Genomic DNA, 18428 nt, shown 5'->3' on the forward strand with positions numbered 1-18428 from the left:
GTACATAGGTACATGTGTACTCAGAGGATTTCATCATGAAGGGCAACCGTGCATACATACAGCATGTACAGGACAGGTACAATGTATACATTAGCAGTAAAAGATACTGGTACTTGTATGTACTGTAGGTGTATGCTGCACATGTACAATGTACATGTATACATTATGTACACAATTTGCTTCCATTTGTTTGACTTCACAGAAGGCACAATTAATTACATGTACATGTATAATGCAAGTAGGTGTACCCTACATGTACTTTCCATTATTATGTACATGTACGTCAGCATGGCCGGTACACTGTTCAAAAGTCAAAGAAGCTACATGTACTGTAACTCAAATTTATCCGAGTAACATTATAACCTCAATCTAATGAACGCGTAGATGTGTAACGTACATGTAGCCCTTCAAACCTACTGGTACATACAAACAGAGCCTGAAAGTAAAAGGTCATGCAGCGAGCTTCCGGAACCCTCGTGCGGTCAGCCTACGGGGATTTTACATTGGGCAGTCCTACCACTTTCGATAATTTTTTGAAATGCTGATGCCATCCCATGAAACACATGTTGGAATTTTACCTACTAATATCTAGGAAAAGTCACCTGGAGATGGGTAAAAAATGAATTTCATCAACGACCTTTCACATCCAGCGATATCGTACCTAGGTCTCCTTGTTCATGCACATTTGTTTTCACTCCCTGTGCTTACGTGAAAACGAGACTGTAAAACGTTGCAAACATTTACTTGTACCTACTTGTAGTGGATGGGTTCCATGTTCCGCTGATTTGAAAATAACAAAGTTGTTGTCAGCAAAGGTTACACAAGATATTAGAATCTTTCGTAAAGTAGATTAATGCTTTAAGTTAATTAAATTTGTACCTTATAAATTGAAACTGTATCAAATATTTGGATCTGTTTTATTTCAGCTTTTACCGACAGACTACCATAAAATTTCAAACCGTAAATGTTCATCCGTGTACGAGACCACTGCATTGGATTGCTCTTCATGTATTTTAGATTTTCGGAAGTGATGGGTCAATTTTTGGCAGGATATTTCTCTTTTACATGTAGATCAGGTGATTTTCCAGTTTCTGTAAATTGATATTCTAGCAAATGTTTTCCAAAGCCCTTTTTCCAAGTTGTATTTTTAAGAAATAACTGAACGAAAAGATATTACAAATCCTAAAATCTTTGCATGTTATTTTTCCTATCCAAGGGTTCCGGAAGCACGCCACCAGGGGTCAACTTTCACTTTCAGCAGTGTTCAGGATCTATTGTGTGTAGTGTACATGTATGCGTAATGATGGGAAACATAAAGGGAGAAAACAGTACATGTACAGGTGTAATACTGGTACCATACATGGACATTGTACATACATGTACAGGTGTAATACTGGTACCATACATGGACATTGTACATACATGTACAGGTGTAATACTGGTACCATACATGGACATTGTACATACATGTACAGGTGTAATACCGGTACCATACATGGACATTGTACATACATGTACAGATGTAATACTGGTACCATACATGGACATTGTACATGTACATACATGTACAGGTGTAATACTGGTACCATACATGGACATTGTACATACATGTACAGGTGTAATACTGGTACCATACATGTACATTGTACATACATGTACAGGTGTAATACTGGTACCATACATGTACATTGTACATACATGTACATTGTACATACATGTACATTTTCTATGTACATGTACATTATCAAGACATTGAATTCATATACATGTATGTGGAATTGTTTATGCACCGGTTCTGGAACATGTACACGTGTGGGAACATGTACATGTGCATAAAAAGTCTACCGTAAATTACATGTACAACTGGAACACAGTTTGATCTTTATCTCGTCTCGTCTATCACTACATGCACATGTAGTGATAGTACATTGTACATGTACAATGTACATGTATATTGCACCCTCCATTCATGTACATGTACATATACATGCATGACACTCATACATACATGTACATGTACTGTATATACGATTTCATCAACAACTATCAATTCAGTGTTCTAATGTGTCACGAAATATAAGCAAATATATATACATTATCCATGTACATATCAATAGTAATCATTAAAGTCCAAACATCTGCAATGCATGTGCCTGTGATTCTTCATCTACATGTACCATACATGCATCATGTAACTTCCTTATGCGAACCATGGAAACCATGAAAACCACAAATGGCAAATCTTGAAGTGCATGTACATGTACAGTGTTATATTTATTTTTCATTGTAAATTATGTGCCTTTAGGTCCCATTTAATCCACTTCTTAATTTATGTTGTGCCATTTCAATTCTTTTAAAGTTAACTTGACAAATAAACCAAAAATATGTCAGATGGTCTGTTTGCTGTTTCCAGTGTAGAAAGCTGCAAAAAAAGTTTGCAAATAAACTTCACATCATGGACTCTTTAAAGCAATGTGGCTGCATGGAGAGGAATTTTAGGCAAATGACTGATGCAGGGACCTTATGACTGAACACTGTGCAGTACAGATCTACGATGAAGCCACACTGCAAGACAGGAAAAGGCCAATAAAATTGTCTGTAAATGATGTACACATGTACATGTAGAACTGTGCCTTCTATTTTGGCAAGAGATCAATTGGCATGAGATCAAAATAACAGAAATACATGTAGCTTGGCACGAGAGGATGAATGCTCAACATCATGGCACTGATCACGTGCAAATATCATGCACTCCTGGCCAATGTCCATGTAAACATGCATGTTCATGATGTAAATGTCCATGTACCTACATGTACATGAAATGTACATGTGTACCTCAATGAGCGCATTATACATCATAATGCCTACATGTAGGAGTAAATACATTGTATAATTTACAATATACATCATGTAATGGGAAGCTATCAAACCGGTGCATGTACTTTGTACATATACCGTACATGTACATGTAGGTGTGAATGAGCAGGTGTTCATTTGTAACTGGTTCTTTTCCAAAGTACATGTGTACACTTAGTTTTTCCTATTGATCTGCAGTTTACAGTGAAAACATGGCCAATGACACGTGAAAGGGTTGATGTCCATGGGAACAGTTCTAAACCTGCACCATACAGTACATGTACATGAACATGTGCGTATTAGTTTTTTATTTTTCAAAACCGGAAAAGAAAATGATAGGCCCTACTGTTCTACTGATTTAGATAGGAGTAATTCTTTAAATTAGGGGTCCCTGTCACATCTGACATATGATTTTGTAAGGACATTTTTTCTAATTTCCAAGAGTGATGAATTTATGCAAATTACCTGCCAAACAAAGAGTAAAGGTTTGAAATCAATTCCGGTGATATTTCAATGTCAAATAACAGAGGTCAGATGTACATGTAACAGAGACACAAAAATGTCACACTTTTGAACTCCAAATTTACAGAAAAATCCATAACAGGAAACTCCTACTGTAGTGGTATATTTATTTGGCCTTAGTTTTTTCTTTTAATCAAACAAGTGTCACATTTCTGCTGTAATTCTGGTCATGTCCTTTGATACTCTGCATGTATCATACCGGTGTTGGTTTTAATCAAAGCCATTCATTCTGAAAACACTGAAAGGGCCAACCTGATTACCAAATTACAGATCAGATCTCACCATCGTTTATATTTTTGTTTCAAATTTCTCTTTTTTTGGGGGGGGAAGCAAAGGAGTAATAATGTACTCAGGCTGAACAATCCCTAAAATGCACTGCAATTCAAGGCCTACGGTACCGGAACCAAGATCTCTGTAGACTGTACACGTATACATGCATTTCAGCACACGTATACATGTGCATGTACATGTACAGCTGAACATGGGCTGAATTACTGTACATGTACGTACAATAAACTTGAAGCACTGCACATGTACCGGTAGATTCTGAAAGCCTTATTCAATAAATATTTTAAAGGAAATCAATACACATACATGATCATGTAGTAAAATGCCCAAGCAGTTCTGTGAATAAAAAGCAAACTAACAGCAAAGTAATGTACATGCACGTGTGTACTGTGCAGATTTACAAATGTACAAGTAAGGAAAATCCAAACAGCTTCTTGTGCAGTGCTTCAGTATTTTATCAATGAAATAATTAGTGGCAAACACCTCTACCAGTATGTTTGTCTAAAAATGGTCTGATGTCAAAAAGCTCAATAAACTGACAGGTGACTACAAAATATGAATTTAACCATTCATGAATTGTACAATGTACATGTGCATGTACAGTGTACAGTATTTACATGTACAGGTGGTGTCCGAACCTGTATAAATACACACAAACATGTACATGAACATGTATACCCGTACATGTCGGTAATTTATGGATACGGCATTGTGTATACAAATTAGCATCACAACAGTGCAAATTTCATACACAACATGTACATGTAGTATTGTAAAACATTTAATTAAAGCCACTTTTTAAAAATTGTACAATGTGTATGCATGAACATGTACATGTACAGTATGTCTGTCATGTAGATTCCCAATCTGCTTACGAACAGCAGGTGTACTGTGAGCCAGCCATCTTTGTGTGTGTACATATACCAGTACATCAACACAATGTACATGTACATGTACAGTACATGTATGTTCACACGCTGTGCATGCACAATCAGTTGTAACTTGAATACCATTCCCATGACCTTGCCTTAGCTCATGTGCATCCATCCATGCATGGATAACAAGCATATGTACATGTAACATGGTTGTACATGTATATGTATACATATATGTGCATGTACATGTGTGCATGTTCATTGTGAACTTGACATTAATTACTGTCAAATCATGGACACTTCCGGCATACAAAATCAATATGTACAGGTGCATACCGGTACATGATGTACAATGTAGGTGACTGACCATGGAAGTCACATGTGTACATGTACAAGTACAATACCAGTAGTAAGCTTTATTTTTTAAAACTTACTGGTAAATGTACGGTAATTCCAGCTCTTTCTATTGAAAGTCTAGGTTAGAAAAGAGATCCAGCAACACTGAAAAACTTGCCCTTAAGTTGGATGAGCACGTACAAGTTATTCAAATGAACCGGTACACATGTACATGTACACCTGTGCGGGAAATTAGACAGCAAAACGTGGTCGGATGAAACGTCCTAGCACAGCCAATTTTGTTCTGCCATTGCGAGCATTTGATCGGACATTTACCATGGTCACGTGAAAATGCCTTATTGCAGTATGCATGTCAGATAATTAACATCCATGGGTAGAAAAACCTTTAGGTGCCACACTTCCAAAATACTGCAATGAAAATTAAGCACACTTTACATTTCAGTTCACAACATACATGTACATGTACATGTAAATCATGCAGCGTGCCACGCTCAGCTTGCTGCACACAGTGTGGAACACTTTGGCAACTTGCTGATATCCTGTCACGTTTCATGCACGGTGGACATGGCAACATCATAATATAATGCATGTCAATCATACTGTAACAACGCCCATACATTCTATATTAGGTCATGACCTCACTGAAAGTTACAATGCCATGGGCTGACATTTTGTCTCCCCCCTTCTAGAGGTACTGGTACCTCGCATTGTATATGGCTGACTTTTCAAATTTTGGCTAGTAAAACTACGTGTACAGCTGGCTCATACAGTAGTATGAAGCAAAAGAACATTTCACTGAACAATATTAAAACACCAAACGATAAATGAAAATCAGACCCTCTTTTGACATTATTGGGCAAATGTATTTAGGGATAAAATCTGACAGCGATGAAGGGTGATACTCCTGTACATGTATGATGTATAACAGCCACCCTAATGAATTCATGTACTAGCTGACTAGTAGGCAATATCATCAGTTTTTACACAAGGAGGGGCATATGTACCGGTAGATTTTAATGAGCAACATATTTTTGAGATAATCGCATGACCATGCGCTGGTCTTAAACGTACATGTACCGTAGGTTTAAGACCAGCTCAGGAGAATGGATGTTGATAATGTCTCCCACTACTGGCTCATTGTGTTCCTCACCACTTCACCACATGTACCTGTACTACAAACCATTGTTTATGACTCCTCATGAATGGCACGTAACGTAACATGCAGTGTTGTATCCGGGACCTTGATGTCCAGGACCAAGGCATTTACGTGTACATGTAAGACCAAGACCCACTCCTTTAAGATCAAGACCAAGACTTCAAGACCGAGACTTTGATAGGACGAGACCAAGACTGAGACCCAGACCCCAAAAAATGGTCTCGAGACCGTCTCAAGACCAAGACCAGGTCTTGAGACCAACACACTGGTAACATGGGCTGGCTAGAGGGGCCAGAAAGTGAAATTGCCAGAAAGTGAAATTGCTAAGTAAAGATAGGAAATTTATTTCTAAACTTTATTTACATTTACATGTATGACTCAAAAGGTATGTATTTATGCATGGAAATAAGAACAGGTACACGTATGTGTTTGGCCATTCTTAAATATTCATTTAAGACTGACTCAGGAGAATGGATGTTAATAATATCCTTCCCCTTTGATTTGGTCCATTATTAATTTCCATTCTCCTGGGCTGGTCTATAAAAACAATCACGGTAGACATGAATTCCAAGAAGAAAGAGTTGGGTCACAAATAAAGTCAGATATATTGCAGTTACAAGAAATGAACCGTGACAAAGGAATGCTTTGTCATACAATGTATTTGACTTGAGTTGACCTTACAAAATTGCAAGCACCGGTAACGTAACCGGTGACGTAATGACTAGCTGCAACTAAGAATGAGACACCCACCATCCCAGAACTTCCCTTATCATACCTTGATACATTGTTCAGCAAGGTCTTTGGAGGTTCTAGAAGACAACTCTACCACAACTAGCCTGTTACACAGAGCTTTGATGGCGCCATCCACTGCCACAATCCGCCTGGTACATTCAGCTGAGACATCTAGGTAGTAGGTGATGGCACGAGCGGTGACTTCTAAGACATTATCTGGAGCATGCTCATCAAGGAAGATCCGACAGAGTGCAGGGAGGAAGGTTCTCGGTGGGCAACTAAGAGGAGAGAATGAAGCAAATTGGCAATAAATTTGCTAGAAATTGATACATGTATCATATACACATACTGTACTTGAAGATCAACAGGGTATGTACATGTACGGTACTTACTTGTATATTACCATTACCAGTACATAAGTACTAGTCCAGAGTACCTACTGTAGTAATCCCAGGCCAACTACGGTACATTTAATTAAATACAAGTACCTGTACTTGGTAGCTGAACATGTACACGTACATGTACGTGTACATGTGTAAGAACAGTGAATTTTGTTACCAAGGCGTTACCTGCTGTATGGTATAAGCCGTATTCCCACTGGACTTGTTTTTGGTTATCTTACCACAACTTTCCTCTAAAATTACAAAATTAAATCCAATGGGAAAATGTGGTAAACTATCATAACATCTCTGTCAACCTACATGTACCATGATCATGATGTAAAACTAACAGGCCGCAAAGGATCATGGAAGATTTCCGTGCAGCCATAGAAAGTTAGCAGGGGCACAAAAAAGTCCAATGGGACCAGTTCTTGTACAATGTAGATTAAACGCGACCACGCTAAACCTACGAACCAGACAACTGCTACAGTACACAGAGATCGATAGCGGACAGGTGAAAATGGTTGTATGGTTCCCAGTCTCCAGCTCTGTGCATACAGTACAGCAGCATGCCATGCACACACAGTGAAGCGTGCCTGGATAAACATGTACACATTGTGCCGAAGGCTTTTCCTACATGTATACAAGTTCATCTCATTTGTGGCAGATTTGGCCAAATTCGTCTGATTTTGTCATTTTTGGTTTAGATTTTTGCTGTCATGATTTGTACAGTGCAGGCAATGTACCAGTACATGTAATCAGCCAGTCTTATGAGGCCTAAAACAGCAAATACACATTCCGTCACAGTTCTAAAAAAAAAAGCCATGTGGGAATGCGCGGTAGATAGAAACGAAAAAATGTCGCAGTAAGGTTCAGCTTGCCCACGGAAGAAAAAGTCCAATAGAAACATGCCTATGGGCAAATACATAATGTACATGTGTATGTACAGGTACATGTACATGTGCATCCGTTATTCACATCAGTACATGAGTACCGGTACATGTACCGGTACATGCATTTGAACACCGTCTGGTCATTATTGGATTGGGAAGTCAATCCTTACGGAAGTACACAGACATGATGCAACAGGGTACCAGTACATAAATTATGTACAATTCAGATAATTTACAGTACTCTTCTGTTATGATGTGCCCTTTTATTTAAGTGCTTAGATCACTGTTGCTAATGGCAACTTGAACCCATTCATTCACCGGTATTTGCAAACAGGAAACTTACCACAACATCAAGTGTAACGCACACAGAAAAATCACAAAAGTCAAATTGTTCAAATACAAGTATGGTAAAAAAAAATCACCTCACTGTGTGGCCGAGAACAGAGCACATGCATACATGTGCAAGTACATGTATACCTGTACATGTACATGTTATAGCCAGCTATACTGTATTTTACTGTGCAGGACAATTTAGTAATGGGACCAGAGTCTCGCAGGTAATGGGGGGGGGTCCAGGGGCCACTTAAAGGGACTCAGAATTGCTTTTTCAGTGACTTGTTCTTTCCAAATTGATTAAGAGTTACAATTTTTTTAATTCTTCCAGGTAAATAACTAGTGGTTGTTTCTGGGATTTTTGGTACAGTATGTACATACAATGTACATGTGCGTACTCATACAAGTCACACCAGTAGACGCACAGAAAATGTAAATTCACATGTACATGTACATTTTCAGCCAAACAAATATATGAGAATGAATGCCCAAATGTCAAGTCTAGCCTCTAGGCATGTGTGGAATCTGTGCTGTGGATGCATTACTGCAGAGAATATGGAAGGTTTGAAAAATTGATTGGAATACAACATGTTTGTGATATACTACGAGTAAGAAAAGGAGGGTAGAACTCTATTTGCATGACATGGGAAAATGGGAGATCTACATGTAGGTTATTACATGTACTGTGTACTATCTGTACATGTACATGTAGATGTAGATGAACGAACAGCTTACCAAAATGGGCGATCTACATGTAGGTTATAACATGTGTACATGTACTGTGTACTATCTGTACATGTAGATGAACGAACAGCTTACCAAAATGGGAGATCTACATTGTACATGTAGGCTATTACATGTACATGTACATTTACATGTACTGTAGAGTGTACTATCTGTACATGTACAGTATACATGTATGCAATTGAGAAGAGTGTAACAAATGGACAACACACATCAATGAGATTTGCAAGCATAAACTCATCATATCGAGGAAAAACAGTACCGGGTACATGTTCCTCTGAGTATTGATAATGAAGCCAACACTAACTTATCACCAAAGCTGTATGCATGTTCGTGTAATTAATGAACATGTTCATGTGTACGGTACCGGTAGATGAACCCATAGCTAACCAAACTGTCCTAAATTTCATTTTGTGCTGGTACAATTTTAATGGCACAGAGTACACCTCATTCTCATACGTAAAGTTTCATCAATGCACTTTTTAAAAACTTTTTAAAACTTGTACAGAAGGAAATCTACTCTGCAAACAAAACCCAAATTATCCTATTCATTTGCAGTGTACATGTACCATACATGCACATGTACGCCTACCGGTTTGTGCATACATTCTAAACAGACACTGCAGTGATTTGCTTCCAGTACTAAACCAGTAAATGCAGATAAGAAGCGAGGTCTTCATTCCTATCAGATCTACCGTGTTTCAAGAGTGTTCATGTCTCTATACTATACATGAAAGACTATTCACATCAACTGCATGGCCTGCCAACTTTAACCCACACAATGATGCACTCTTCATCCTGTGGATGTATAGGGACAACTGCTCAGGCACAGTAGGTCAAGTTAAAAATAGCAAGGAATTAGGACTATTCGGACAAGGTTGCTCCTCATCTTAAGCCAGCCCAATCTAATCACATGAACTTGATCAGACACACACCAGTACATAAATAGCCATGTACACAAACACATGACACTAGGCAACAGAAAATGCATCATGTTGATGGAAATGTGTCATTTCCCCTGTACTCCACTTGGAAGAATAAACACCACAAAGCCCATGGGTATGGTCCACACTTACAGGACTTCTAAAGTTTAGTCCACTACATTGGTACATGCACTACTTAGTTCTGCATCACATGCTGTGTAAAGCCATGTGTTGAACTTTCAGTGAAACGGGATACTGTGCGAGTGCATGAAGATGAAACATTTGATGAACAAAATTGTCAAAATTTTCAACTTGTTTTGAGTTTGGGAAGGAAACTAAAGGTACAGTGTGTACATGTACATACATGTAAGTATAAAGGGAATCAATATATGCCTTTGGACGATACAGCAAGAAACTAGCAAGGGGCCCAGTACAGGAGCTGCAGTGTATTGGTACATGAATTAAAGCCATATTGCAAATCAATGCCAATAGCATGGTTTCCAGTGGACTTGAAATCAAATCAGTAATTGACTGGGTGTACAAGTAGTCCACCTTTACTGTGATGCGCAAGTAGTGTGGTTTAATGTGCCGTTTAATAACACATGGGAACAGTCAATGCAACCTCGCTCCCCAATATGCGTGTTCGGCAGTGCCCAATTACCGACTTGAACAATTTGCAAGTCCTTTTGTGCACAACATATGGGGTTTGCTACCACAATTGGACCGAGCATTCTGAATGGCTAAGAATCCCAACTATATGAATATTTATTTTAGGGGCAGTTTGATTGGTCAGTTGGACATTTATCAGCAACAACCACAGTCTCGTTCCTTGAAGAGGGTGTTTACTTTATTCTACAAAGATAATTTACCCGTAACATAAAAGCATCATTTTTTTACCAAAAAGATAGTAAATAGATACATGTATGAAAGAAACTAGCACTGATCAAATATAGGCATCCCTACATGTATAGAAAATGGATGAGTCAGGTCGGCAAGGTACCGGTAGTTCTTTCCTCGCCATCCACCTCTGTGGTCCCAGGTTCGATTCCCAACACGGTCCACATGTGGATTGCATTTTCAGTCCCTACCTGATTCCCAGGGTTTTACCCAGAATATTCCTTTGGGGTTTTCCTCCCACCTCTAAAACTGTAACTACTTCTTACTGTCTCCCCTTTACTGATGTTGGTGAATATGGGTCATTTGGCAGCTGCCCGAGACGCCCTTGTATGCCATCGGCTCAACCATGTTTAAATGTATTCATTGTTCCACGCTTAATGTCTTCATTGCACAGCACATTTGAACATATCTACATGTACATGAAATTTGTGCTTTATAAATGAATAAATTATTATTAATTATGAGTCTGTTATGTGGTGTGAGCTACACAGTATGTACTATTGAATATGAATATGCAGTGCAGTGGTGGAATTCATGAATATCCATCCAGGGTCAGGTTGATCAAGTCGTTAGGCGTGCACTGAAACCCGGTACTTAACAGCCCACAACCATCACACGTTGTTGTATCCAGGCCGAATCAGAGCAGCAAGCTGGATTGCGGGCAATGGTTCACAGGCTCAGCATTAATTGTCAAACGACGCAGCATGTTGGCTCATATTGTTCTGGATGACAAACACGAGTTACACGACTTACAAATGGCTCGATTTCAAGTGTAGGATTCTAACCAATATAAACATGTTTGTTCAAAACCAGCAAATCCTGTAACAATTCCCTTAGTAATGTTGCATTCCTGTAGGTGTAATACATTAGCTGCGAATATATTATAAAAATGGGTGACCAACTGGGCACATGTACTGCACATGTGTCAAGCCAGTAAATGACCATTATATAACAGTCAGTTCTACTTTATTTAGGGCTGATTCAGGTGAATTAAAACGGTATTCTGTTGAACAGTTGTTAGACAATCTGTTTACAGATGGCTTCAATTACCGACTCCCTGTTTGACGTTGTACAGTATCACACACCAGTATCCACAATTCACGCTTACTCTGTTATCTCCATAACAGCAAGACATGATTCAAATAAACTTGTACTGGTAGTGTGCACATTTACACATACATACATGTACAATGTACTATTATGCATGTTACATGTACATATGAACCAGTATGAACATGGAATTCAACGTACCGGTATGTTACTGTAGTTAGAGACGTACATGTGCATGCTTCTCGTCGTGTATGTACATGTACATGTTCACGTACATGTACATGTACCTGTAATGTACAGACATGGCTTGAATCACACAAATCATGACAAAGAGGGTGTAAACCTCCTGGTAACGCTGGTGTAATTAGTGCATATCAATCTGTACTTAGTCCAAATGTCACTGGAAAGTCTGGAGTGACTGAACAAGGTGCATACCGTACATGTACACTGTACTGGTATATGCTGCAGAGTGCAAAATTAGACCAAAAAAATGCTCGGACAAAATGTCATAACACAATCAATTTTGTTCTGTAATTACAAACTTTCAATCTGCCACATTATATAAAAGGTAGAGTTGGGGTTCCCAACCCCATTATCAATTTTTTTTAAACTATGGGGCCCGGGAAACAGTCAAACTCGGAGCAAGTTTGAGCCATGACTAAAGGCTGCGTTTGAGCGAGCTACCCGTGTTCAGCAGGAATAATTAAGACCCGCAGGTCAACAAGGGTACATGTATACTCCCATCGCACATATAGAAATATGATGTGCGTGCACCACACTCGGGTTGAACTGGAGGAACTATATGAACGCAGCCAACCACTATTGGTCCATATTGCCTGGTACCCAGGTTAGGTGTCATGCATGGGTTACCAAGGAAATTGAACATTTGATGACAGCATGACGTACGTTTTACAATGCGCAAAGAATTACGGGACAATTTCATGTACGTGCACTTGAGTGTTCATACAAGCATGGCACTGGGTGACATCAGCCGGTGATGAGCAATAAGCCCTGATGAATGCCTTGGGTGTAATCAACGTAAATGTACATGTAACACAAAACTACCGGTAATAATAAATCGGACACCATAATCCCACATATTGTGTTGACATTTTAAGAGCTGTCATTGATATGTTGGTCAAACGATTTGCCAGAGCAGTTTTGATTTTGTTCGGACAGACATGATAAGTTTTCATACTCTGTGCTGTAATTATGCATGGCTAAAAATGCACCATATGCACATGTACTGTACATGTACCAATATATGGGACATGTACCAAATTACATACATACATACTGGGTACAGAGTACATGTACATGGGTACACGTACAATGTGCTGTACCAGTATATGTACATATGTACATGTACATGTGCTCTAATTGTACAGGTGTATTTTTATGAAACTGAGTGTTAGCATTAGAAGAAAACAATGCACACTATGGCATTTCATGTACAGGTACACCTGTACATGTACTCTGTGATGCATTTTATATGCACCGTAGACCTACTGTAGATGTACAATGTACAGTACATGTACTTCCTTGAATGCTCTGTGGAATTCTAGCCAGGATCCTCAAAGAGCGGGAATTTACAGTTTAGAACAAGTACACAAAACACAATGTACATGATGTACACATACAATGTATACCAGTACTGTACAGTGCATGTACAGTGTACATGTACAGTATGTACATGTACATGTATGCACCTGTACACGGACTAGTGACTTCTCCAGCTGACCTATGCCCTTCTTTCAGTCCATACTAATTGTATAATATTCATGACTCACCTTGTAATCATTCACAAAATATTGACTGGCATAATGACTGTGACTGGTATTGAATACATGTGTGTTAATTCATAAAATTTCACTTAAAAAATGCATGTGAAATTATAAATCTGTACAAGTACATGCACGTACATGTACCTGTTCACCAGATACATTTATAGTAAAGATTGCGGTAACACCACGTATTTATCTCTTCTTTGAGTATGTGTGGTTCTGAGAAGAACCGGGGAATAACTCTTCTCAGAACCACACATACTCAAAGAAGAGATAAATACATGGTGTTACCGCAATCTTTACTATAAATCTAGTTTCTTTCACCATGAAAACCTTCAAGTCTTATATGTCACCAAATACACGTTGTACAATGATTTTGGGGGATAGCTGATGTACTATATGCATGTAATGTACATGTTCATGTATGTATGCACCTGTTCATGTGCACATTGCATTTTATTAAAACAATGCAGTGGCCTCTTAGTTAACTAAATCCTAACCACAAAACAGAGTCACTCAGGTCCTTTTAGTGTTGATAATGCTAAAGTCCCATGATCTGACAAGTTCCAACTGAGAACATGTTGCACGAATGTACATGTAAACTGGTTCAAACACCCTGCATGGAGAACACTCCAAAAGCCTGGCTGCATGAGACATGCATGTAATGTACATGTACATACAGGTAGGTACCGGTATATAGACAGAGCCCCTTCCTCACACTTTCCTTCAGGTCATACAGTGTAGCATTAAACTAGTGGAAGGCACTCTCCTTGCAATGGAGGGGTGAAAGGTCAGACATAAGGGTGGGGCATTTACATGTTTAAATGAAAAAAGTTTCAAATCCATTTACAGACTTTCCCGAACGTTTAAACGGAACCGCCCCTTTTAGAGGTTTGACGTTTTGATTGATGGATTCTGGCATTAATTTTACGTATTTCTTTTCCCTTTCGGCATCCATGTACATGTACTTTATGAAAAAATAAAAGTGGATTCTAAAACAAAAAACATTGATTGTTTTAAATGCCCAAATATCAATCTACATGTACATTTACCTTTTTACATAGGCTGGACCAGGTGCATTGTTGAACTAAGCATACATGTACAGTGTATCTTCCGGTACATGTACATGTACACTGAAGTACAATGTAATCGGCGATGGCCTCCGTCAAGTGTTGGCTGAACGTTTAAATGGTAAAGTTCTTGTGCATGTACATGTATTGTTCAATGTTTTTCAATTTGAACATTAATTCCCACCCTGAGTCAGGCAAGGCACATGTATCAAGAAGGCACATTGAAAATACATCATTCTTACATGTACCTGTACGTGTGCATTGGGTCATGACTTGTTTCCTAGAATTCCTGTTTGCTACCTGATAAAAAAAAACTTCTGCATTTGGTTTGTGGAATACACGTATTTTTCAATACATTTCAAATCATGAACTTTGGTACTTCAAAGTAAAAGAAAGCAGGAACTTCACAGTGTAGTACATGTAACCAGAGTGGAACACGTGAATGGATTGGATTCTGAATGGAATATTTTTAAAAGAAGTAATAGCCAGTAATGCTTCAGTAATGATCCACTTCCTCTGTTTATTGGGGTGGCTTCCTGATTACTACAACGATAATCATCATTTCTACAGAATGACTGTGCAATTATCCAGGTTTTTGAGGTTTTGGTTTTTGAGAATGCAACGTGTACAAAAAACAATGCCAATGTCAATGTTAGTGTTTTCAGAAACTGGACAGTTTCTTTGATTCTGCAAAACATATTGTCGGATCATTTCCTAGTAGCTTCCTTCAAACTTCCTTCTTATCCAGTTACAAGTCACTATCAACAAGGCTGGTACAACAAAATGGAGATCTGCTATGAATATTTTTCTTACTTCTAATGAACAACATTTGCACTGAAATACCAATATACAATATGTACAAGTTACTGCTTTAATAATGCATGTTACTGGCATGTCACTTGTACAACATGGGTTGGAATGTAAATGGGACCAACACTTCACAACTAAGAATTTTCTCAAGTGTTTACCTTTCAAAGCATCGGTCAACATTGTCAGACATAAGCAGCAACATGCAAAGTTGTTCTAAGGCTATGAGTTGCATGTCTCGCTCTTCTCCTTGGCCCATCTGTAACCATTCCAGTAATGTCTCTGGGTCCACATCGGCCATCTTGGACTATTCCCATGAAAATCACCTGTGTCCAAGAAACAAAACAGTGGGGGTTCAGGTTAGTCATTGCCTGTTAAGTCTGCATCATACTACATCCCTAGTACAGGGACCACGTCTTGCATCAGTCCCAACTACAGTTGGGATAATTCTGAGTTTCTTTTATGATGTTTTTTTATGATGTAGCCACAACACCTCTGGTGGGGACAAACCCATGGGTACATGTACTGTACAGGTTCATGTGCTTGGACACAATGGTAGGTCATGCTGAGCATGTACAACCCATTGGATCCTACGGTGCAAGCATTTATGCCTGGTATCGCATTCAAATGGTCCCCATCTCTCTCCTTTGCAGACTCAGTTGTGGACTATAATCCCAATTGGGACCAATGCTTGTTGATGGCATAACAGAATGATTAGTAAGCATACATGTACATGTACGTGCTAAACTTTTGGCACACCTGCTGTACATACTTTACATGTATATATGAGTACGGTGCATTAGGATAATGAGCACAAAGTATCCAGTGCCACTGTTAGTTATGACAAAAATGATACCCTAAAATTTGGATTTAATAGAAGAACCTGTACATGTATGTGCTGCAAATCCATTTCCTTTATTTAATTACAATTTTAGCCACTTCACAAATTCTGGCTTTTATGTTAGGGCCTATGTACATGCATTTGTGCAGTGTACAAAGTACTGCGATCTAGGTCACGCTATTTAGCGTCAACAAGCGTCGACAAAACGTTAACAAGTTATTCAATCATATTTATGCAAAGATTTTTTATAAATGTTAATTAGGCTCCTACTGTACATATCAAATTCAATGTATCATATCTATCTGAAATGATATTTGAATGTTGAATTTGAGTGACTAAGTTGGGACTACAGTCCAACCGGCCGTCATCTTGTTTTCGCGTGGACAGCAGAGGAAAGAAAGATGACGGCCCCATACATCACGAAAAATTTTTGTTTTCATGCGAGAATCTGGAGGCAAGTTCAGTGTTTCTCTTATACAATGGCAAGTGATAGAGTCTCTAAAATGTAATAAAACCCCTTTTAAATCTGTGGAGGGTATTTTCAAGTTGTCGACGCTTTGTTGACGCCACTTATGTGTGTTGACGCTTGTTGACACTAAACAACATGACCGCAGGGATATATGTACATGTATCTGCAAACACTAACGTACATTTACAAGTATTTACTTATTAGAAACTGAAATTCAACACAAGAAAAATGCAAGGAAGACAAACATGTACTCCTTTCAAAATTGGAACAGCGTACAGTGTTCATGTACATGTACCAGTTTACATGCACATACCAATACGAGATTATAATTCTCTCTACTATAGTACATGAACAGTTTACAAATAGCAAAATATTCCACTATCATTTCATCAACCATGTCAATTGTCACATCAAGTATTGAGACACAAAGCTTGTGATGTGTCAGTAGAAGACTAAGAGTCCTACAAGTATGGAAAAACATTTTCCATTGAATGGCACAAGCGCTCAACAAGGAAACAGGCAGACAAAATGAACGAACATTTCGAAAAGTGAGAAAAGGCAAAAAACTAAACTGCTGTCAGACAAAGAGCGCTGCAGTCAGACTACAACAAATCCCGACATGACCAACATTCCTGTTATAAAAGTATTCATGACTGAAATGTGGGCAAACAAAGGCCCGCTAACCTATCACTTTGTGGAGTTCCGAGACGATGACTTCGTTGTTCAGTCAATGAACGCCACGCAGTCTAGTTCAGTCGTGACACGCAGACGATGCGTAACAAGGTATAGGCCTAGGCGACACGAACCCGGCTGACTGGCAACTTGGTGACCACAACACACCGCTGAAATACTGTCTTTTACCGACCATTTGCCATTCGAAAAAAAAACAAAATGGAGGGAGTTCACGTGAAACTATTACATAGCTACGATCCTGTGCCAATTTTATGTCCAGAAAGACTTGGGTTAAGCCAGAAAGAGATGGGATTCTAGTTTTCGCGACTAATGTTCTGTTGTCTGAACGCACGAATCACTAAGCCTAATAATGAAGTGTTTTTAACGATAGACTTGTACACGTCGCTCCGGAAGTCTGTATGGCTTGCGAGTCGGCAGAATGGAATTTATGAAGTGCGCCCCCAAGTCTTGCCTTGCGCCAACTTATTAATTTCGATCGCCCCCAACAGCAATCGCGACTTCCCTACTGGCACATTGATTCCATTGATATGGCCTGATATGGCCTTTAAGTTGGCCTGAACACAGATCATATACCACATCCCAGAACCATAATTTATGAAAGACCTGTGACAGTTTGCACCTTAGATTAGCAGCTATTTAATTCTGAAGTCCACCTGGGTGTTTACGCGGCAAATGTCAATCGTCGAACTTCGTCCTGCGTCCATCTGTCGTTTATAATGCCACCTTGAAGAATTATTACATCGCAGCCACTTTCCATT

At 38.9% G+C, this 18428-nt stretch overlaps 1 protein-coding gene across 1 annotated transcript in view; it reads right to left on the reverse strand.

Annotated features, from left to right (window-relative positions):
- LOC110987091 (E3 ubiquitin-protein ligase HECTD1-like) overlaps positions 1-18024 on the reverse strand; it is a 51701-nt gene extending 33677 nt beyond the window's left edge. Inside the window, exons 1-3 of the mRNA XM_087146658.1 lie at positions 17662-18024; positions 15829-15993; positions 6830-7064 (exon numbers count right to left, since the gene is read on the reverse strand). Coding sequence (XP_087002784.1) covers positions 6830-7064; positions 15829-15968 — 375 coding nt within the window. The 5' untranslated portion in view covers positions 15969-15993; positions 17662-18024. The remainder of the gene's footprint in view (positions 1-6829; positions 7065-15828; positions 15994-17661) is intronic.
- Between the last annotated feature and the right edge of the window lie 404 nt (positions 18025-18428).

The sequence above is a fragment of the Acanthaster planci genome, linkage group LG01 (genome assembly GCF_054643075.1).
Source record: "Acanthaster planci isolate LZ-2023a linkage group LG01, COTS_SCS, whole genome shotgun sequence".
Classification (NCBI taxonomy): Eukaryota; Metazoa; Echinodermata; class Asteroidea; order Valvatida; family Acanthasteridae; genus Acanthaster; species Acanthaster planci.